Source organism: Zalophus californianus, chromosome 7, assembly GCF_009762305.2.
Source record: "Zalophus californianus isolate mZalCal1 chromosome 7, mZalCal1.pri.v2, whole genome shotgun sequence".
NCBI classification, from domain to species: Eukaryota; Metazoa; Chordata; class Mammalia; order Carnivora; family Otariidae; genus Zalophus; species Zalophus californianus.
This window is the reverse complement of record NC_045601.1, coordinates 52,296,321-52,319,542: the sequence shown is the minus strand read 5'-3', so window position 1 is coordinate 52,319,542 and position 23,222 is coordinate 52,296,321. Positions and strand designations below refer to the sequence as shown.

The 23,222-nt window shown below is 40.0% G+C and overlaps 1 protein-coding gene across 2 annotated transcripts in view; it reads left to right on the top strand.

The window, feature by feature from the left end:
• The window catches only part of ARMC2 (armadillo repeat containing 2), a 107,529-nt gene that overhangs the window by 59,725 nt on the left and 24,582 nt on the right, over window positions 1–23,222 (top strand). For both annotated transcript variants that reach the window (XR_003521484.1, XM_027602554.1), the window contains exons 11-12: window positions 10,530–10,675; window positions 14,825–14,924. Coding sequence is in view for 1 of the 2 variants with exons in the window: in XM_027602554.1 (XP_027458355.1) it covers window positions 10,530–10,675; window positions 14,825–14,924 (246 nt within the window). In the remaining variant the exon portion in view is untranslated. The remainder of the gene's footprint in view (window positions 1–10,529; window positions 10,676–14,824; window positions 14,925–23,222) is intronic.

The following is a 23,222-nucleotide window of genomic DNA, read 5'->3' as shown; positions in this document are numbered from 1 at the left end:
TAGTGGAGGATGGGACAGCTGCCAGTAGGGGCCTACATTTTGGAGATCCCCGTGTCCAGATAATAGTATTCTGATGCCTTGTTCTTCTACAAAATCATAGCATTTCCACACATGCAATGCTGCCTTCAGTTCAGCCAATCAGATGTTTAATAGCATTTTAAGAGGATGAGTGTTGCTGCTCGGAAGGTCTGAAAGCCACTACCTGTGCACCAAGTGGAAGTATTAATACTCCCAGTCTGGAGATACGACTTTGTAAAATTGCAAGAGTAAGAAAAGTTAAATGGTGCACGTTTACTGAATTCCAGAATACTAGAATTTCAGGAGAGTTCCCCAAAACCTGGAAAAAGAGAAAGGTCAGGTAAAAGGCAAGGGCCCCTCCATGTCAGTAGTGGATTGCATCACCCAAGGAGGTGACAGACAGAAGTAGGGATTTGTCAGTGTCAATGTGGAATGGATTATCAGGAGGTGTTAGGGTTCATTTCTGACTCCTAAGGCTAACATTTGGGAAGGCATAACACAGGAAAACTGCTGGAGGCCCCTCCATCAGAAAGTCTGCTGTGGTCTCCTTCATGCCCCCTTCCTGGGGAATGGAAGTCATCATCACAACCAAGCCCTGATTCCCCTGGTGTTTTGTCGGTCCTCTTGTGTTTCAAGAACACCAGGCAGAAAGCTGCTTTACTGTCATTGAAGAAAATCTCAAGGTATCACATTTGTAGTTAGGTAATTTATAGGTAGGTATATAATGTAACTGTTAAAACCCAGATTGTCTTTTTTTTTTTAAGATTTTATTTATTTATTAATGAGAGACAGAGAGAGAGAGAGAGAGAGAGAGAGAGGCAGAGGGAGAAGCAGGCTCCCAAGGTGCAGGGAGCCCGATGCGGGACTCGATCCCAGGACCCTGGGATCATGACCTGAGCTGAAGGCAGACACTTAACCATCTGAGCCACCCAGGCGCCCAAAACCCAGATTGTCTTGAACTAACATTCCTAATTTTTATTCCTTTGTATTTCCAACCTTTCTTCTTTACAGCCTGACTCATTTGATTTTGAGTTAAATCCATAGAGAAGTATATTCTTTCCCTGCTTCAGGTATGTTTTTGAAGTTAAGATTGTCTTGCAGCACCCGGATACCATGGTTTGCTTCCATCCCCGCTGCTCATGCTCGTCTCACTTCTTGAGGTCTGCAAGTGTCACCCCAGAGGGTCCTTCAAATCCTAATCTTTCCCCCTCCTTTGCTCAGTACATCTCCCCTGTTATCTGCCTGGTCCTAAGAGGAAATTTCTTGGTAATGTCAGTCCCCCTGGCCCTTGTCACTCCCTGCTCCGTTCCTTCACCTTGGCTTGAGTTTGGGGAAAAGGAAAGTGAAATAAACAAAGAGAGATGACTCAGGCATTATGAGCCTGGATGGTTCAGAAAATGCTACTATTACCATGAGAAATTAGAGAGTTATACAAGGAACTGATTTGGTGAGAGAAGGAAATTATGTAACTAGTCTTCATTGAAAACTTTAAGTTGCCAGTAGAATAGCCCAGTGGGGCTGTCTGGTGAGCAACTGGAGGTACGAACTAGCGCTTAGCAGAGAAAGTAAAGCTAAGCAAACGGATTTAGGGTCATCTGCATGGAGGTGATAGTTGAAGTCAAGAAAGACAATGAAGTTACTCAAGGGGAGAGTATAGAAAGATTATAGAGGAGGGCTGAGAACAGATTCTTTAAAATGGCCAAATTTGTGCAATGGGAAAAAAAAGTAGTCAGAAAACTAAGAAAGGACAATGTACAGGAGGGTAGAGATCTTAAAAGCATGAATTGGGTTGGTCAGCCTTGGCCAACAGCACCCGTGCGAAGAGGACTTCCCTCCTTTGTATGGAGAAGTTTGAGTAGGCAGGCGGGATGCAGTCATGCTGCTAGTGGTCCATGCTCTCTTTGACGCTTGGATGAGTTTTTTATCTCTGTATTTTTAAATTAAAAGGTGTTTTGATATAGTTGATTTTTTAAAGTCATTTCTAAACCCTAGAGTAAACTCCTTGCTTTGACCGATTTGAGTTCACTGCTGTATTCTGTGTCCGGCTTCTCCTCTACCACATCTTCAAGAGCCTGATGGTCCATTTGGCTTTGTACCTGGTGCTGGGACAGGGCTCTCTAGTGAAGAGGCCAAAGGCCTGAGCTGGCCTTTTAGCTCTGACCTGAGCGTGCTTCTCAGTCTCTGAACCTTCCTTTCCTCATCTTTAAACAACCAGCTTAGGGGTGCCTGGGTGGCTCAGTCATTTGAGCAATTTGAGCATTGGTTGGTTTTGGCTTGGGTCGTGACCTCAAGGTCATGAGATCAAACCCCAGGCTGGGTTCTGCACTCAGTTTGGAGTCTGCTTGAGATTCTCTCCCTCTCCCTGTGCTCCTCCCCAGGCTCATGCACACATACTCTTTCTCTCTCAAATAAATAAATAAATAAATAAATAAATAAATAAATAAATAAAATCTCTTAAAAAAATAAAGGACCATATTTTTTTTAAAGATTTTATTTTTTTATTTGACAGAGAGAGAGAGAGCACAAGCCTGGAGCAGGGGCAGAGGGAGAAGCAGGTTCCCTGCAGAGCAGGGAGCCCGATGCAGACTCGATCCCAGGGCCCTGGGATCATGACCTGAGCCAGAGGCAGATGCTTAACCAACTGAGCCACCCAGGCACCCAATAAAGGACCATCTTAACGGGTAGTTGGGAAAATTAAGTGAGCTGATCTGTGAAAGCACTATAGAATAGGACATGATACATAGCTGGTACATAGTTGGCACTCAGCAGAAATTTGTTAAACAAAGTAAGATCAGAATTACCAAAACCTGGAGCTTCAAAGAGCCATTTCTTCTGATGAGAAAAAAAAAATTAATCACAAGAAATTAAAATGACAGAGTTAGAGGTGGATTTCAAATGTTGGATCTTTTTCATTTTTCTGTCTTTGAGAGGCTATATGGAGAACCATGCTGAATAGAAACTAAAGTTGGAAGGGGGTGTTATATCAGCAGCATGGGACTCTGGGTACTTAATGGAGCCGAAGTCTCAGAGCTGACTCTTCCCTGCTTCAAGGATCTGGGGAATTTAAGAGATGCCTTTGACTGAAGTCTGGAGATTCAATGAAGCAGTGATTTACATTATGTTAGTAATTAACAACTGTATCAAGGTGGTTGGGGTCCTTTAAATCTTGCTTTAGTTGTATTTTATGGTTTTAAAATGTGGAGATTAATGCTTATTTAGGTAGTTAATTATTATGAGTATGCATACTTAAGTAGGAAAGTATGTTAACTCCCTTTCTCTGGCTTACACTTGCCTATGAGAAGCCTACCTCTCAGACCATAAAATCGGAACCAAGGCAATAACTTCCACCTGATGGAAACTTGCTCTGGTTATTGGGGGAGATAAACTGCATACCCATGAGAGCAAATATTCCCATGGTCATATTTCTTGAATTCTTTTTTTTAATATTTCTTAAATTCTTACAATTTTATTGGAGATCTGATGATTAAACAGAAAAAAATAGGGGCACTGGGTGGCTCAGTTGGTTAAGCATCTGCCTTCAGCTCAGGTCATCATCCCAGAGTCCCAGGATCAAGCCCTGCTAAGCAGGGAGCCTGCTTCTCCCTCTACCCCTCCCCCTGCTTGTACTCACTCTCTCTCTCTCTCAAATAAAAAATAAAATCTTAAAAAAATAAACAAAAAAAAATCTTTTTAAAGCATCTTTTTTGAAGGTTTTGTTTGAATAGGAAATGAGCAAATGAGGTCATTTATTTTCTTATTGTTTTAATTGCATATAATTTTTAATACAGTGAAATGCTCAGATCTTACATGTTTGATGAGTTTTGACAAAAGCATACAGCCATGTAATCCACACCCCTATCAAGACGCAGAAGATTTCTATCACCTTAGAAATTTCCTTCCACCTCTTTCCAGTTAATTCCCACTCTCCTACCCCACAAAGGGAACCATTTTTTTCTGATCCCTTTCACCACAGATAAGCCCTGCCTGTTCTAGAATTTAATATAAATGGTACATAACAGTGTGTGCTTTTTTGTGTCTTTTTTTTTAACCTTTATTCTGAATTAAATATAGGCTCACAAGATGTTGCAAAAATAGTACAGAGAGGTCCCGTGTCACCATCATCCAGCTTCTCCCAATGGTGACATCTTACATAACTACAGTACATTATTAAAATCAGCAACTAGAGTACTATTTCTGGCTCATTTTCTTATAGTATATTGTTTTTGAGATGGGATGCAACTTTTTTTGTCACAATCTTTGGTATTGGTTATTAGGCTTGCTAATTTTGTAATGATGTATTTGTACGTGGGAAGGGGACCGCTATTTATTACTTAGGAGGCTTCTTTTCTATAAGGAATAGCAGTATTATAGCTAATAACTCACTCACCCAATTGGCATGAGAGAGTGGGCAGTCAGAACTCTGGCCCTTCTTCTCCACTCCTCCTTTTCTAGGGAAAGACCTCTGAATAGGTAACTTATGTTCAACTCAGACTTTCCAGGGAAGGCATATCTAAAGATTTGGGGAGACTCAGAGACCCCAGACTTGTAATGTAATGCCTTGGGTTTTGAACCTGGAAATAAGAGAGAAACTAAGGCAGATGGGGAGGGGGAGAAGATTATCACCATGGTTGAAAGCTGTAATTTATAGCTGAGGTAGGCAGGCTGAACCTGCCTGAACCTCTGAATTAGACCTGCCTACCTCATCACAAGCTGCATCTGCCCCAGGAGGAGCAGGGGAGAGCACCTTGTTCTCCCCAGTCGGGAAGTGAGGGATGGAGTGCGGCCAGGAGTGTCATGCTGAAGAATATCTCTTCATAAGGTACATAGAGCGTGGGAAGTAAATATTCCTATGCCTATTGTTTCCAGGGAGAGACGTTTGCTTCTTAATTGCTGTCATATCTCCTCAGCCTCGTCTCTTCGTTGTAGACATATTAGTTGTGGCAATAAAGAAATATAACATGAAATCGGGGAAAATTGTTGTTATTACTTGGTAGTTCTTGGTATTACATTATCTTTCTCAGACTCGTTTTCCTCCTTTTACTGCATTGACATACTATGTAGTTTATATGACATTCAGAATTTCAAGCATGCTGATACATGGAATAACCACCACTAGCAGAATCAGCTACCTACTCATTTTACCAAGGTAACTGACATAGAAGCAGTAACCGGAGAGTAATGAACATAGGCAAGCGTTAAATAGAGTCTCAGAACAGGGCACTGGGTGTTCGAGAAGGACAGAATCATTTCCTGCTGAAGGAGGACACCCATGGTAGGAATGTGCCAAATGGGCTCCATAGCCAGGCACCAAGCAGTATCAAGGATTATGAATTAATATTACTTTCAAATGCATAGCTCTTAACTCCAATAAAATGCTTAGGAATGTGGGGGCCCTGGTGGTTTCATGGGTACAGTGACATCTTGTCATTGATGTCTCTTGTCTCAGCCAGAACTGCATGAACCATCTATGAGACAATCTGAAACTCCTCCAGTTACCACAGAGGCTCTGGTTTGGGCATATATGTGGTCGCAACCGGGCACAGATCCAGAAAATGAATGTGCTTTTATTAATAGAGGGAGATGATTTTGCTGAGGTTGGAAAATGGTGTGGCTTTGGTTCTTAAATCATTTGACACTGTTTGCGGTCTCTGGCGGCTGTGTTTATTCTTTCACATCATCAGCGGGAAGTGAACCATTTTGCAGTTGGCAGTTAAGTTGAGATAAAGCTCGAGGGATTTTGGTTATGGATATTCCAGATGATAGAGAAATAAAATGAATGCTTTTAGAGAAGTGCCAAGTGGAGTGGGAGAGACAACAGACAAGGAGCTGGAGCTTAGGATGCCCACCTACCTGGTGGCTGGTGGACTTTCTGAGACTCGGTTTCCTCCTCTGAAAAGTGGGGCTTGTAATACCCTTCCTGTCTGCCTCATGGGGCTGGTTTAGGGAGCAAATGAGATCAAGTTTACAGGGTAGATTTATAAACCATGAAGCTGCTCAAATTCTTTCCATAATCACATTCAATGTATAAAAATAAATAAAACTGAATTCTCATGCTGATTTTGGTAGAGGAAACATAATAACTTTCAGACTATTGATGATGTGGTTTTTAATTGTGTTGTGTTCCAGAGGTTTCTTTGAAAGCTGGTGTTCTGAAATTGGGAAAATATTTCTTCAAGGAACAATATCATGATTGATGGTGAAGTTCCCAGGCTCGCCAAAAAAGACTGCTTAACTTCTGACGTACTGAAACAGGAGTTCTGTGGTGGGCTGTGAGCTCCAAGCCCTTGTGCTCTGTAGCAGAATGCCTTCTAGGGCAGAAGCTCGTGGGTTCCCTGGGGACTGAGGATTCTGATGGAGGAATAGTGCAAAGGGAAGAGAGAGGGCCAACCACTCTGGAAATGAGCAGTGTGCGGAGGCTCAAGTCAACTAACCAGCCCTCCCCACCTTGCGCCCACCCCACTGCTCACACACCCCATTGCAGTAAAGCCTGCAGGAATGGGGCCCCAGCTGCTGGGCCTGTATTGTCATTCTTAAATCCTGTGATATCAATCAGGAGGGCCTCATATTTTAAGACAACGATTTCTTGCATTTGCTAAGGTTTTTCAATTAATAGTTGAAAACATAATTGGAAATTGATAACTACGTGCCTATAATCAATTTGAAAAAAAGATATTTTGAATTCTAATTTTCCTATACTAAAATGTTGTTTATAAATTATAAAAGCCTTTATGAATTATCTAATCACTTCTCAATATAATTTTTCCCTTTAAAACGCATCTCCAAGTGTTGACGACACAGTGAGAACTTTCAACGCTAGAGAAGACAGTTTTGCCAAACTCATCAGCAATTTTGCTTGGAGATTCTGGTTGAGGGTGGGGGCCAATACCTCTTATGATCAAGGAATTTGGGAACACAGAGAGAGGAATTGCCTCAGAAAAAAAATGAGCACCAAAAAGTTGTAGAGTGTAGCTCAGTCCATTTTCAGGAGCAGATTAGTAACCAGAATCACACCAGAATGTTTCTTTCTTGGCTTATACTGAAAATGTAGGGTGATGTGACACCTCAGACATCATCTAACACCGGCTAAGAAGCAGGGATACCTAAATTCTTATCAGTCATCTTTGTAGATGATCAATTCCATATTCTTCTCCTTTCTCTTTTTCCCCCTGCTTGCCTCGCTGCCCCATGCAGTTGTGCGTTAGGAGATGGGAAGAAAAATAATCGAAACATATTTTTCTGTTTGCTCTTGGTGAGATGACACATGAGAACTGCTCCAGTGAGCCCTTTGGAAGCTCAACAGGCATCGACGTAATCATCTAACTTGCACTTCTTTTTCTGTCCTAAATGATTTGAGATGACTTAAAAGATTATAGACAGTAAAACAGAAAAGTACATAACTAGGCAGAGCTAGGAACAATATAAATTAGAATGGAAAGTTAAGAGCTGGGTACACTTCTGCAAGCTTAAAGCTTGGACTTTGGTGAACTCCTGCTTTGGGGGCAGGCCCAGTGGGTGGGCTTTCCTGGGGGGAGGGCAGGAAAACTCATTAGTGATTTCCCCAAATATATCTCTGTTAAAAGGGGGAGCAAGGTTGAAAGTTAAGTGGGTTGACTAGAAATTCGCCTTTACTGTTAGCGCAAGATTTAACTAGACTCTCCTTCTCCGCCCCGCCCCGATCTTTACACATTTTTTCCCAGAAACAGCCCCTTGTCTGTGCTTGGCAGTCAGCCCCACCCCCACCCCCGCAGTGAGATTCCTGGCTCTCAGCCAGCCTCTCAAAATGGGGGGCCTGCACTGCTGCCTTTGCCTGGTGACCTCCTCCTGATCCTCAGCCCTCAGGGCTTTAGGCTGGGGTTTACCACCAGGCCTCTGCTAATCCCCTGTGCTTTCTTGCCAGAAGCTTCTTAAAGGAGAAATCCTCCTTTTCTGCTCCCTTGTCCCTTCATCTCCTTCTCCTCCTTTTTTTCTTCTTTGTTTTTATTTTTTTTTTAAAGATTTTATTTATTTATTTGAGAGAGAGAACAGAAGCAGGGGAAGGGGAAGAGGGAGAGGGAGAAGCAGACTCCCTGCTGAGCAGGGAGCCCAGTGTGGGGTTTGATCCCAGGACCCTAGGATCATGTCCTGGGCTGAAGGCAGACGCTCAACCGACTGAGCCACCCAGGCGCCCCTATTTTAACTTTTTCTAATGAGATGAGAAAAATGGTCAAGAGAGAGGAAAAAACTGAGGCTGAAACAAGAAAATAAAAGCTCCTAAGAACACCACCATCACTTTTGCTGACAGTGTCCCTTGCCAGAGGTTGGATGAGGGGAGCAAGAGGGTGGCTATAGATCGTGGTACCCAATCCGTGAAGCCTTGGGGACTGCGGAAGGGGATGGGTTTCTGTGTGTGATGGTTAGAACGGGTATTCCACAGCCTCTGGCTGCCTGACTTCCGGTCAGGATTCACACAGGCATCTGGGCTCTGGATTCCAAGTGGGAACGCTTGTGAGGCATTCCTTGGATTGATGTAATCCAGCAGCGCTTGAGTGCCTGGGCTGTCTCTAGAGAAGGAGAACAGGTACAGCCAGGGTCAGATGATGAGAATTTTCCATTTTATCGTGGTGATGGCCTAGAGAGCCTAAAATGATGTATTAGCCTTCACAGAAGACCATTCCTTAGCTTAGGAGACTATGCTGTAGATCCACGGTGAAGGGGAATGCTCAAGTAGTTTGTTTCTCCCTCCAATGTTTTGGATGCTGAAGCTTTCAGGGAATAATTTACTGAATTGCTGTATAATTGAATTGACTTCAGAAGACTTGAACACATTTACTCGAAGCATTATTTTTATTTTCTCTGCTTTAAAGATCATCAGTTATATTTTTGTTGCTGTTGTGACAAAGGAAAACTAATCAAAGATACATATCTTAATAATTGTTAAAGTTTATTAACTATGGCTATAATGAAGCTTTATATTTACATAATGCTTTACAGCACACAGAGACATTGTTACATGTTTCCATTTGATACACACAACCACCCCAGGAGGTGAGCAGGGATGGTAACTGCTTTACACAGATGAGAAAGTCGGGAAGTCGAGCAATGAGTGGGTGCCTCAGTCACGTAACTAGAAAGAGATTTGGGACTTGAATCTTCATCATTTGACTCGAAGGCCAGTGATCTCTCTTCTGCATTTTGGGTGTGGAGCCCCACAACAAATGTGGAGATGGCAACCATGATGTTTGAGCTCCTGTTAGATGACAGGTGGCAATGCTCTTCACAATTCTCGTCTCATTGAATCCTCACAACTCCAAGGAGCTATCACCATCCCCACTTTACTGATGAGAAAAATGTTCCCTGGGAGGTTCACTTGCTAACCAAAGCTAGTGAGTGGTGGGGCTGGGGTTTGACCAGGTGTCCAACTCCTGAGCTGACTCTTCTTCATCAAGAGTCTGCCTTGTCCTGTTCCATGAGGAAAGATCACACTGCATATCGAAAGTATTAGAGAACTGCAGCATTAGCTGCACTAAACTTTATGTTTAGTAAATTAGATTTATGGAATTGTTCTCTTCTCCACTTTTTTTTTTTTTTTTTTACAAATTTGTTTACTTATTTGAGAAAGAGAGAGAGAACAAGGGGATGGGCAGAGGTAAAGAATCTCCAGCAGACTTCCTGCTGAGCTGAGCGTGGAGCCCCACATGGGGCTCGATCTCATGACTCTGAGGTCATGACCTGAGCCAAAACCAAGAGGCAGCTGCTTAACCAACTGAGCCTCCCAAGTGCCCCTTTTTCTTCTCCACTTTTAGACAAAGAGAGCTTTCCTGAACATTTTTTACAAAATAAGACAAATTTGGGGGCACCCGGGTGGCTCAGCCAGTTAAGCATCTGCCTTCGGCTTGGGTCATGATCCCGGGGTCCTAGGATCGAGCCCCACATCAGGCTCCCTGCTCAGTGGGGAGTCTGCTTCTGCTTCTCCCTCTCCCACTGCCCCTCCTCCCTGCTCGTTCTCTCCCTCTCTCTCAAATAAATAAATAAAATCTTTAAAAAAAACCTAATTAAGACATTTTCAAGAAATCAATTCTTGTCTCTCAAAAAAGAATGAAACTAATGGTCTTAAATATCCTTTGGCTAGAGCATTATTTGATGCTACTCTTAAAACTACAGAAGGGGAGGTTTCTAATCTGTGAAACTGATGTGACATGTCACAGGGTGAAGTGAAAGTCTTATGAGGGACAGCTAACAAACCCAGAGGATGATTTATTTAACCCTAGGGTTTTGGTATACTAATTGCTTATTAACATGAATTTCTCATTCTTAACCTTTGAACCAAAGTAAGCTTTCTCTGTATTCATCTCTTTTTTTTCCATTTCATGCTATTTGTCCTTAAGCCCATGTTGTCTAGTAGGAGACACCTAACAGGGGCTTGGTTTTGCTACTGATTGAATGAAGATTGTAGGACCAATTGTGCGGTACCGATTGGTGTTGTGGTACTTTTCAATTAAAAAAAAAATGGCACAAACCCTCTTTTATCCTAGGTGACTGCTACACTGAGAAACTTGGTTGATTCACCACTAGCAAGAAGTAAGTTGCTGAGCATCAGTGCCCTCCCCCTGCTCTGCACAGCAATGGGACAGTACGAGGCTGACAAGGATGTGTGCACCAATATTGCCAGAATATTCAGGTAGGTGGACGAGGAAAACAAAGTAAACTTACACAAATGCTAAGGCTTCAATTTTGGGTTATCTTTAATATTTGTGTGTGTGGCTGGCAAGGAATCTTATTTTTGCTTCTTACTTCCCCTAGCAGCAAAAGTAAATCTAGTGGCCCAAGTTCAAAATAAATGATGTAAAACTAATGACCCCGTTTCCTGTGTATTCCTAACGTGATTCTAAACTCATCCATTGTAAGTCACCTTAGTTCTTTGGTGAGTTGTGAGTTATCATACGGTTTTTACAGAATAAACAAAAATTCCTCTTAGCTTATTGGAGATAAAGAACTGTATCACCAAACATGATAAATTTTCTGGTACGTTTGGAAATAGTACTTAATGGTTATAACTCAAAAAGGGGAGCGTTGCTTAGAAAGTCTGATCTGAACTGATTTGTAGTAGAAGGTTATTTTATTTCAGTTGTGTGACTGAACTTTGGCTCACATATTACTTGTCATGTTTACACTTCACCCCAGAAGGGATGACTATCTGAATCCAGGTCTCTTCAAAGCAAGATGTTAAGTTTCAGAACTGTCTTTAAATTATGCGTTTATATTTCTTCTCTCACTGCTCTTTGCCAGTGTTTTTACATTATTATCCTAGGCCTTTCTTAAACTTCACTGTAGTTGTTTAACAAAATAGAACATTTTTCTGAAGACCCGAATTGGTAATTGACCCCAGGATGAGGATGTGAGTCCAGATTTGATTTTTCAGCACTGCCCTTTCCGTTCTGGGTACTTAATTCTGGGGACTTAGCACTCCCATTTTGAAGCATTATAAAAATCATACATTTTGTTTTTGTATCTGGTAGCATGTAGGGATCCAATTTAATTTTTTTCCCATGTGAATAGTCAGTTGTCCCAGCACCTTTTATTGAATATGTCTTTTTTTTTTTTCCCCACTGATTCTAAGTGCCAAGTTAGTCAAAGACAAGATTCTATATACTTGTAGGTCTGTTTCTGGGCATTCTGGTCCATCCTCAGATCAGCACCACACTGTTTTTACTGTTAGAGATTGAAGTCTTACTATAAGATAAGATGAATCTCTCACCCCTTTTCTCCTTTAAGATTCAAATTCTTCCCTTTCTCAAGAATTGGAGAATCAGCTAAGGTTTGTGGTAGGAACATTAGGGTTTTTCATGGAATAACACTGAGTCTGTAGAGCAATTGGGATGCAAGTGGGGAGAATTGACATCTTTATGATACTGAGTCTTCCATCAATAAACATTTATGACATTTTCTTTTATATCTTCCCATAAAATTTTATAATTTTCTCCAAAAAGATTTTGCATATCTTTTGTTAGATTTATTCCTTCATGGCTTTTGCTGCAACTATGAATGCAATCTCTAAACATATTTTTTAAGGGGATTAAGAGGTACAAACTTCTACTTATAAAATAATAAGTCACAGGGAAGAAAAGTACAGCATAGGGAATACAGTCAATCATATCGTAATAACTTTGTATGGTGGTAGACGCTGGTGAACATGTTATAATGTGTAGAATTGTCAAATCGCTATGTCATACACCTGAAACTAATATTGTAGCACATGCTGACTATAAAATATGTGCATAAAATATTTCCTAATTGGTTGTTGCTGGTTTATATAAATAGTATTGATGTTTGCTTATTAATCTTTATCCAGGAACCTTGATGAAATTTAGGTCTAAGAGTTAGTCTATAGATTCTCTTGGATTTTCTATGCAATTTGTCTGCAAATGGGAATAATTTGGCTTTTTTCCCCCAATTATCACAACTCTTCCCTGCTGTCCCCACCGCTTCCTTACCACATCGCTCAGGATGTCCCATACAAAGTTGTAAGAGTGTTGGACTGCTGCCTTTCTCTTGACTTTAAAGAAAATATTTTTGTGGTTTTACAATTAAAAAGAATATTTATTAAAGAGGGCACGTGCTGCATGGAGCACTGGGTGTTATACGCAAACAATGAATCATGGAACACTACATCAAAAACTAATGATGTAATGTATGGTGATTAACATAACATAATAAAATAAAATTAAAAAAAGAATATTTTTTTTGTAGGTTTTTGTATATGCCCTTCAGAAGGTTAAGGAAGAATTTTCTCACACTAACAGATGTTAAATTTTCTTGAATGCTTGCCCTGAATCTATTTTGATTATGTGGATTTTCTTTTTTTAATTCATTAATATAGTAGATCACAGATTAATAGATTCTCTCATGTTAAGCCGCTATGTATTGCTAGGTTTAATTAACTAATAATTCGTGTAGGATTGTTCATCTGTGAGTTAGATTAACCTGTACTTTTCCTTTCTCACATTGTCCTTGTCTGGTTTTAGTGTCAAGTTTAGACCACCCTCATAAAATGAGTTGGGAAATATTCCCATTTTTTCTCTTTTCTAGAAGAATTTGTGAAAATTAAACTTATCTGTTTCTTGAAAACTTCAGAGAACTTCCTTGAAAAGCTATTTTATCCTAGTGGGTGTGTCTGCACACATTCATGTGTGAATATCACTGACTACTGCTTCACTTTCTTTAATGGTCATATATCCAGTCATTCTTCCTATTTGTACCTGGGTTAGTTTCAGAAAGTTATATTTTTATAGGAATCTGCCCATTTTATCTAAGTTTTCAAACAATATAAAGTCACTCCTAATATTCTTTTATTATCCTTTTAATCTCTGTTGCATTTCGAATCATGTCCCCTTTTATTCTTTTACTAATAATATTTACCAGTAATATTATTTAACAAATACTTAGGTAGCGACTACTGTGTGCCTGGCAATGTTCTGAGCACTTTCCAAATATGAATTAATTTATTCCTTATAACAACTTTAAAGGTGGGTACTACCATTATTGTCTTCATTTTATATATAAGGAAACTGAGTCATGGAGAAACTCAGTATGTTTCTCAGTGTCATATAGTTGGAATTCAAACCAGGGGGTCTGGCTTTGGAATCCATACATTTAACCACTATGTCACACTGCCTCTGCATTGTTGACACTGATTTTCACTCCTTATTTTTATTGCTTATGATGTTTCTCCTTTTTTCTCAATCAGTTTTGCCAAAGGTTTGCCAACTTCATTAGTTTTTGCAAAGAATGAGCAGATTTACTGATCCACTCCACTGTATGTTTGTTTTCTTTTATATTCATTTATTCTTATAGGTATTAACCCTTTTCTTCTACTATCTTTGGATATATCATATTTTTCTTCTGTTTTAGTTAGAAATTCAATTCCTTTTTAAAAATCCTTCTGAAGACTATAAATTTTCCTTTAAATAATGCTTCAGCTGTATCCCACAAATTTTGATTTGTGGTATTTTTAGTTATTCAGGTCCGTGTCTTATTTTTAAACTTTTATGTTTCTTTGACCCATAAGTTATGTTTTTAAGTTTTCAAAGTATGTTTTCTAAGATATGTATTCTTACATTGATTTCCTAACTTAATTGTTCTTTGACCAGAGAATGTGAGCTGGAAGACACCAGTTCTCTAAACATTTACTGAGACTTGTTAATGGCCTGGTACATGGTCATGTTTTTTTTTTACAATATTGATGATGTTTTACCTATTAATCTATCACTTAATGAGAGATTTATGAACATCTCCCAATTTGATATAGGTTGGTCAATACTGCTTTGTGGGTCTTGGTTGGTTGCTTGTTTGCATGCCTTCAAAATTTTGAAGCTGTTTTCAAGGCTTTTAGCTTTCAGGTCTATTTTGCCTGATATTAGTATATCACTACCATCCTAGAATATTCAAGCAGTTTAACATTTGTTTCTCATGGGGTCTCAGGGGATTCAGTGGTTGGTATCGAAACAGAATTTGTGTAAATTTCTTAGCTTGTGTTTTCTGAACCACATGGATAGTGTAAATTCACACCATATACATGTATTAGAGGCTTCAGGTTTCTCTTTTTCAAAGGATCTCCTCCATGCACCCCACCCCCCCGCCCCCAGAGTCCAGAGCAGATAGCAAACCTCCTTTTGGTTTCTCTGGACTGGTGTGTGGAGTATTTGTAGACTCCTTTTCAGGCACTGGGCAATGCTTTGAACATCTGTATTTAGAGTAACCCCATGTGTGTTTGAACTTGCTGAGAAAAAAGAAAAGTGTATTTTTATTTTCCCATTTGGCATTTCTGCAGCAAACTTACTTCTTACCATGACTGCTGTGTAGCCTTGGCCAACTATTCCAGATGTTACGCCTTGTTTTTGAAACTCATAAACAAATACCAGAAGAAACAGGTCAGTTCATGCATTTAATTCTTCACTATGTCTTTGCATTGGTGTATTTGTGTAAGCTCATGTCGGGTAGTCTTATGTTTTGAATGTACCAGTTTCTATGAGACGCTTCCATTTGATGTGTTAATGGGCGGCCTCAGGAGATAGTTACCCTTAGGGGTTGAGGAGGGAGTAGTTTTTTTGTTTTTTTTGGAGGGAGTAGTTTGAGGCAGAAATGGATACAATAGGATGGTGGATGTGGTAGGATTCCTGGTTTAGGGAAGAGGGTGGGTGCACAGTGTTGTTCCTCCCAGTGGTTTATAGACCCTTACATGAGAATCCACTTGGGGTGGGATGGGGGTTACTTCCAGGCCCCACCCCAGGCCTGCTGAGTCAGATGGGTGGGGAGGGGCCTGACCATCTGCACTTCAGTGAGGACCACGGGGACCTCTGATGCAAAGTAAAGTTTGGGATCCCCTACACTGGGTATACTCTAAAGATTCTTCTAGGCCTGAAATTCTCTAATTCTTTGACACTTTAGTATTTAGATGAAATTCTTCTAAAGTAAGGTAAGTGTTAGAAAGAAAATAATTTGGTTTTAATGGATCCAGTAAAAGTATATATAGTTGTTTAAAAAAAGGAAGAAGTCACAAATGACTCCACTTTAATAAAATCGTAATAGTACAAACATTAAGTTTTATTATAAGTTTTTGAATATTCATTAAATGCAGTTTATTTTTATTCGGGTTTATAAATGATTAAGGTGACATCAACTCTTTAGTGAGATGTTTTATACATGAACACAATATATATTCATTTCAAATATGGTAAAATTTCAGAATCACTAAGTTTAAAACCAAATAATTTATGTGTATACTAAGAACATTTTAATATATAGCTTTGTGTTTGTTTATATTGGCCATCTCAAAACCACCTCAAAATATAATCCCTGTTTGCCGCAAATAGCAATGAACTTATTTTTACCCAGCCAGGTACTTCTGCTGAGGATGACTAAGTTTGTCAGATTTGACGCTATTATTAGCTAATTTATTAAAAGGTTCCTAGTCTCTCTGTGGTTATACAGATGACAAAGAAGTTTCTATGCTCATATTATACCATTACTGCATTTTGAAGATGATACAACCTTGCTTAAAGTGTTAAGTTTTTATTTAGCTTTTAAGTAGTGACTTAAAAATATGCACTTGAGTTTCTGATTCTGAATATTTGGGTTACAAATGCCTTTCCCTACGTATTTTGTATTTTCTCTAAACTACACACTTTGAAAGATTTCAAGGTACAAGAATTGCTATGTCAGGGGAAGAATGGATTTGATTCATCTACCTGAGAGTATTCTCAATCTGCTGTTAATTGAAGTGTCCATTAAGCACTTATTAATCTAGATCTTGGTACAATATATTATCTGAACTGTAATCTTTGGACAAGTGAATTAATCCAATGAAAAGCTTAGGTACTCCTATTCCTGGTTGTTTTTTCTAAGGAAAAAATAAAATGGTAAAAAGATACTTTACTATAGATTAAAAGAATTCTTTTAGATCTTATACTTAAAAAGTCTAGTTATGGATTTTCTTTTGAAATCTTATGGACTTTCATTGTAGTTTTATTTTGTCATCACTATTCTTTTTTGTTTTGGTGTTCGGATCATGGATGATTTAGATAACTGTAACTGCAGAAGACACCTTCGCTTGCACTAGAATTTTCAAATGTGGGTGAAAGCAGACATTTCTGCTTAACAGTTTGATTTCAAGTTATGTCATAACCTGTAATTTTTTAAAAAGAAGAAAACCCATCAGTCCAGTACTGACAGACAAATAGTCCTATTGTTCTGTAGCATTACTAGTAAATAGCTGTTTGTTTTTCTGATTATAGCTCGGATGATGGCCACATTTAGTAAACAGACAAATATCCTGGTATCTTGCCACTATGAGACACTTGAGATGTCAACGTAGTTAAAAGTATGCTTCTTCTGGTTCAAGGGACTAACTGTCTTAAAGTTTAATTGGCATAAAATTTTACCATACCTCTTAGTGAACTACTTTTCACTTTGGACCAATAGTTATCTGTAAAGCAAAATTGGTGTTCCAAAGCCATATTTTTCTCTGTTGATCTATATGATAATTTTGCTTTCCTATTAAAATTATTCTGGTTCAGAGAAGAATGAAGCATTCCTTGCAAACTATGTACAGTACACGTTGTTTCCAGAACCATCAAAGAAATGTATAACTTATTACATTATTTTTATCATTGTGGTAAAAATCATATTCAGATATATTACATATTTCCTTGCCTTCTTAAAGATACTAAAAATAATTTAATCTCTTCTTGATGCCAAGGATCAATATTACAAGCATTAATTACTACTCTAAGGCTATTTGTCCCATCCTGGGAGCATGAGTCTGTTGATGAGATTCTTTAAATGTCTGTGTCTTCTTTTTGTAGATTTCTCTCTCTTCCTTTTCTATTGATTGTTAACTCTGCCTTTGGTAATTTTCACTTACCTTTTGTGATTATTTGCTTGCAGTTAGGAGGGGAAACTCATAATAAAACTTGTTAAAAGTGTCACCTAAAAAAGTCTTAAATAAAATTGAATATGAATAGGCTCTTAGTGAGCAGACCTGAGGGGACTCTTTGGTGAAATATCCCTTGACACTTCTCATCTTCAAGGCCCAATTAATATTACAAGATGTAGCTCTTGTGTCCCCTCCTCTGTGAAGCCTTACAAGACCTTCAATTCCTCCCACATCCGTGCATCATTTTAAAGATTTAAACATAGCCAGTGCATCCAGCTAGTACACCCAGAGCTAAGGACCCAAGCAGAATGTTCCCTAATCTTAACCGCTTTACTATAATTAAGAAAAATTATCCAAACCTTAGAAATAAGATGTTGGGCTGGGAGGCTACATGTCCTGACAAAGTCATGCTGGGGAACTGTTTAATAGGCAGGGCTTAATTCTCCATGAGAATGTATCTGTGTTTAAACTTGCTATTTACTATTTGATTAGAACCCAGGCACTATAAAGTTACACATTAATTTGTAGATTTTTCTCTGGTAGACAAGATAACCTCAAAAGTTATGGTTTTATGACCCTGTAGGCTATTAGCCAGGTGTGTATCTAACCTAGTAATCTAACATTCTTTTAAATGCTTGTAAACACCCAATTCTTTGATTGTTCTTGGAGCCAACTTAACCCTTGTATTGGCTCCCTCATTAATGAGATAAGTAATTTTTTTAATGTGTTAATTTTATATCTGTATGAGAGTCATGTTGTTAACTCTTCAGAAATTATACTTTGACTCTATGCTGTGTTTTACTTATCCTAAAGAATGAAATGTTACAGTTTTGAACCATCTCTGATTTTTTTCTAGTAAGAAAAATGGATACGTAATTTATATTTTCCTCAAGACCAAAATATTTTAGAAGAGCAGGGAAATTGTTCAGGCTACAAGGAAGTAGTTATGTGTCCCAACTACTTCCTAAAATCATTAACCAAAAGCTCCATACTCCATAGGTCTTTGTAAATATTTCTTTTGTGAGTCTCCAAATGGTTATTTTTTTGTATAGCTGCCTCACCCACTACTGGGAATTCCTGAAGGACACAGGCCTTGTGTTTTGATAAACCTGAGATGATGCTTGGCGTAGTAGACGCATGATAAAGTGCTGAAAGAATGAATTTTGAGTATTTGAAATGCTTTGGAATCTGTAAAGCATAATAAAATATTTCTTCTAGTATTCTAGTACTTCTTCCTTAAATATTTACTTTCTTTTTCCTACTTTGGAGGGGGAAATAATAATAATTTTTTCCCACATTTTTCACATTGGTGAACTGCCATACACAAGAGTAAAACAGAAATAATGGATTTTAAATTATTTCAGACCAGCGTAGCGTCTTAGGTTCATGTTCCCAAATGGCCAGGTGAATATGACTTGTATTTCCTTGCTTTTAGAAATAAAAGTAAATCCAGAAATCCCACACCATGCATGTTCTGCTGGGAGTGTATTAATCCGCAGTGGCTAAAAACTGCTACACCTGAGATTTATTTGAATGTTGAGGCTTTGAACCAATCTTTGGAAAATCCAACAGCCCTCCAGCAACTTATAGAATTATTACTTTCTATAACTATTTTTGTTTATAAAAATCCAAGACTAAGGTGGGTTGTAGACATATACTTTGGAAGATTGGTAGTCTCTTAATATACATAGCTATCACTAAGCAATTAAACAAGCAGAGTCTATATACCTTGTCTTTGTTCTGAGAGGTCAGTGTTAACTTTGTCTTAAAAGTCTGAGGGCTACACTGGTAATCAGCAGAGATTTTATTTTTCTGAGATTCATTTTTAAATCAAATCGGGTTCATGGCTAAGCATATTTTCAAAGAATAAAGAAACAAAAATCTCAAAAAAAAAAAAAAAAGGAAAAGGAAGGAAAAAGAAAAACCCCTACACACACCTCTTTAAGTGATTTTATCAAGCTGGTGAGGAGCTTTGCAGGAAACTGTGCCTGCCACTTCCATGGTCCACCAAGGGGGAAATTCTGTTTTGACCCAGGTAGCACCAGGGCTGATGGCTGCTGGGAGAAGTAGAAGATTTCCTCCCCTATCTGCTGTTTTTCCCACTGAAGAAAAAAAAAAAAAAGGAAATTGTATGAGAAAATGCCAAAAGGGAAAAAAAAAGTGAGAGAGAATTCCCTTTTTTTTATATTATTCATATTCATCTCTTGTCAAGGTAAAGTCTGACTTCTGCATATAAGAATGGGTCTTTTTAAAATGCACTTAATCTGTGTCTATCACATCAATGATAATGAAGGGGTGGGGGGCATTGTCACTTTTATTTTCTACACCTCTGTATTGTGAGAATTTGTTACCAGGAATACGGATTTTTTTATTTTTTAAAGTGATATTATAAAAACAACCAGTAGGTCTTAAGATGGAGAGATTCTAATTCTTTCTTGATTTAAGTCAGTGGTAGCTCCTAAACTTGGCTGATCATCAGAATCTTCTGGGGAGCTTTAAAAATACAGGTTCTTGGGCCCCACCTTCAGGGATTCTGATTCTGGTCTGGAATGGGATGCAAGAACCTATTTTTAGAGGCTCCTCAAGTGATTGAAATGCCTGGCAGCTCTGGGAGCCCTGTGGTATAAATTATTAAGGTTGTTCCTTAAAACAATTTTCTCCAATATTGACAGCGGAGGGTTTCTACAAAATCTCAAGAGATTTTAAAGTGATGAATCAAATCAGCCACACAGGGTCAGTCTTTCTCTGCAGGGCCTGTGGCTGACAGTGAATCTCCCTTCCAAAGTAGGAGCCAAACTAGCAAGACAAACCAGGGGTTGGTGTAGGTGTCCCCAGCAAGTGGGGATAACCGTGCCTTTTGATTTTTGTACCAATAGCTGAAGGCTTTCTTAGTTAGAGAAAATGAGATGGTTTATTAGACTCGTCCATGAATTTTTTTCCGCCAGACATGTGTCAAAACAACTAGTCCTGGATAAAAGAAAACAAACCAAAAAGGAGTTGTCGGACCACACCCAGTGATAACACTGATAACGCTTTATAACACAGCCATCACATTGGTGAGGTTTCAGACGCTGGTCGGAATGAACCACTTCGGAGAGGCGAGTTCAGGCTTTCTCCTGCAGGACCCTCAGAAAAAAGTGGCCTCAACCTCAGGTAACTAGACAAACCATGAATTGTTGATTCACAGTTAGTGAAGTCACCCCCAAATTTTATTGTTAAGGTAATCACCATATGTTCCTGCCAATGTCCTGCTTTGAGAAAGTTCAGTGTAGACCCATATCTAAACTTTGTAAGTTTGCCACAGATACATCTGAGGAAGATTAGTGCGTATACAGACGACGGCCCAGTTGGCTCTGCCTCTCTTTGCACACAGCCCTCCAGTGAGGTGGGCCTGTCTGTGGCTGATGGTTGTGGTACCAGCCAGGGTTTCTGGTTTATCAACAGTCTCAGAGAAAAGGAATCCACTCCTCCCAGCTCTTACAAAGGACTTCCTCAGGGAGAACAAGGGAAACTTCTCTGGCTCATGTCTGAGGAGATTAATTGGTCCAAGATCCATGGTACAACTAATAACTCCAGTCCCCCCCCTGCCCCAAACGGAGACTGAAACACAACATTTCAGTCAGCTTGATGCAGTTTGAAAGCTAAACTTTAGCATTAGGTAGAACATCTATTACAAATGCTAACCAAAATTCAATTAAAAGACAAATCTCGTTTAAGAAATGTGCACATATTGATGATTTATGGTGTAAACTACATTTGGTACAAAACCAAATGTACAAACAGATGGGCCTAGTAACGCAGGAATGAGCAGGGTCAATATCATCCTCGGAAATCAGGGCCGGCCTTAGGAGGTGCCTCTGACGTCAGCATTGCTGCATTTAGCATCACCGCAAAATATGTTTGGGTTTGTTTTCTGGAAGAACATGAAGGGATTTTCCCCATTTCTTCTGTAAATATCTATTGGGCAGGAGATCCAGTAAAAGGCCTCAAATAAGCTTTGTAAGACGGGCAATACTTTACAGAGGTCATGGTCCAAAAGGAATAACCTTTATCTACATTCCCATCGCTTACAACCACTGAGCAACTAACTGCCCATCTAACCCTCTCCATTTTTAAATACGGTCAGTTTCTTGTTTTTTTCAAACAGAACTTCCAGAGGCAGAACCGTCATCAGAGCATTTGCAAACACAGTCTGGGACTCGCCGGACGTGTCCTTGCTTGTGCTGCTTTCAAAGTCCTGCCTCTCTCATTCCATGTAGACTTCTTTTCGGGTAAGGGATCATGTTCAGCCATGTACACCCAGTGAGCACCGTCTGGTCTGGAATGTTTGGACATCGTCGTGTTGACAGCGGGACCTGGAATGTCTGCAGAGTGTGCTGAAAGCACAAGCATCTGCCGTCTTTCTAGCTGTCCGTCTGTAACACAGCCACAGCGGGGAACATTCAGGGGTGCCGTCACCTCTCCCTCCCCTCCATCTTGTGTGGGGGCCGGTAAGGATTGGCTAGGAAGGCACCTCCACCCCTTCCCCTGGAGCCTTTATATGGCAGCTTGGCTCCCAGCTCGCCCTCTGCCTCCTGCCCGGCAGGAGCGCGCCCTGCGGCTCTCTGCCCAGCCCCACTGCAGGCACATTCCCAGTGGCTACTGCTAGCATTTGGCTGAGCTAGCTCCTTTTTTCAGCCTTGGCCTTGGTCTGCACCCCTGACTGGGCGGGCAGCACAATAAGCCCTCGGCTTGTTCATTCTTTCCAGTTCCTGCCGCTTTGCCCTCGTGGAACTGGCTCTTCCCCCGCTCAGCACGGAATCCGAACGCCTGATTTATGTCTGCGGACTTAAAAAAGAACAGAGCACAGTGAAATGCTAGCCTTGCCTGCTACTTCAGAGTGAGAGCCACATCCAGAAGCATGTAGCTGGTGTTCAGTAAATGGCTGCGGATGGAATGGATAGATGAGGCATCAAGTGTAGTCTCTTCTGGTTTTTAAGTGATCTTCCACTTAGATTCTGGGTTTGGAGTCTCCAACATCTCAGAATCTTCCATCTTGTAGGGTTCAGCACTTCTGCAAACTGTTGACCCACTTTCAGGACCCTAGGGTTAATTAGCATTTTCACAGTAGTGCAGTCCGCCTTCCACATGGGTAAAATTGATCTGTTCTTCGAGCCACCTATAAGTTCGATTAATGTTGAGGTTTCGTTTGAGGGTGGGAAGTTGAGTAAATGTTGCAAATTGCAAATCCTGATTCAGCTCTCAGATCCACATTGCATGTGAAGTTTCTAACCCAATTTTAAACGGGGTATCTTGAAAATCTTTCTAAAATGTTTTATTATACTTAGTAGAAGTAGTTCTCTCCTAAGTAAGTGGAGTCTGCTGAACATGGTTTATCCTTTCTGTGGTAGTTTGATATGGTTCCTTCCCTATGGTCTACATGATGCCCACCAGTTATTTTAAGGCTCAGTAGGAAGGGTGTGGGCCTCAAGGAGGAATATGTTCGCTTTGGCTGACTGACTGTGGGCGGGAGTAATAATGTGAGGTCACGCCGAACTGGTCACACGGGGCTGGATGGTGTACCGGATGCTGCCTTTGACGTTTAATAGGCAGTGGATGTTTTTGAGCAAGGGGATGACCTAAGAGCTGTGCTTCAGGAAGTGGTGTTAATGTTGATCACCGAGGGAGGATCCCACAAGGGTCTGGGGCAGGAGTCTACAGACAGGCCCCCCAGAGCAGGCATGGGAAGGAGAGGTCAGGGGAGATTTTGAGATGGCAGAGCAGAGGGAACTCGGCAAGTAGTTGATGAGGGGAG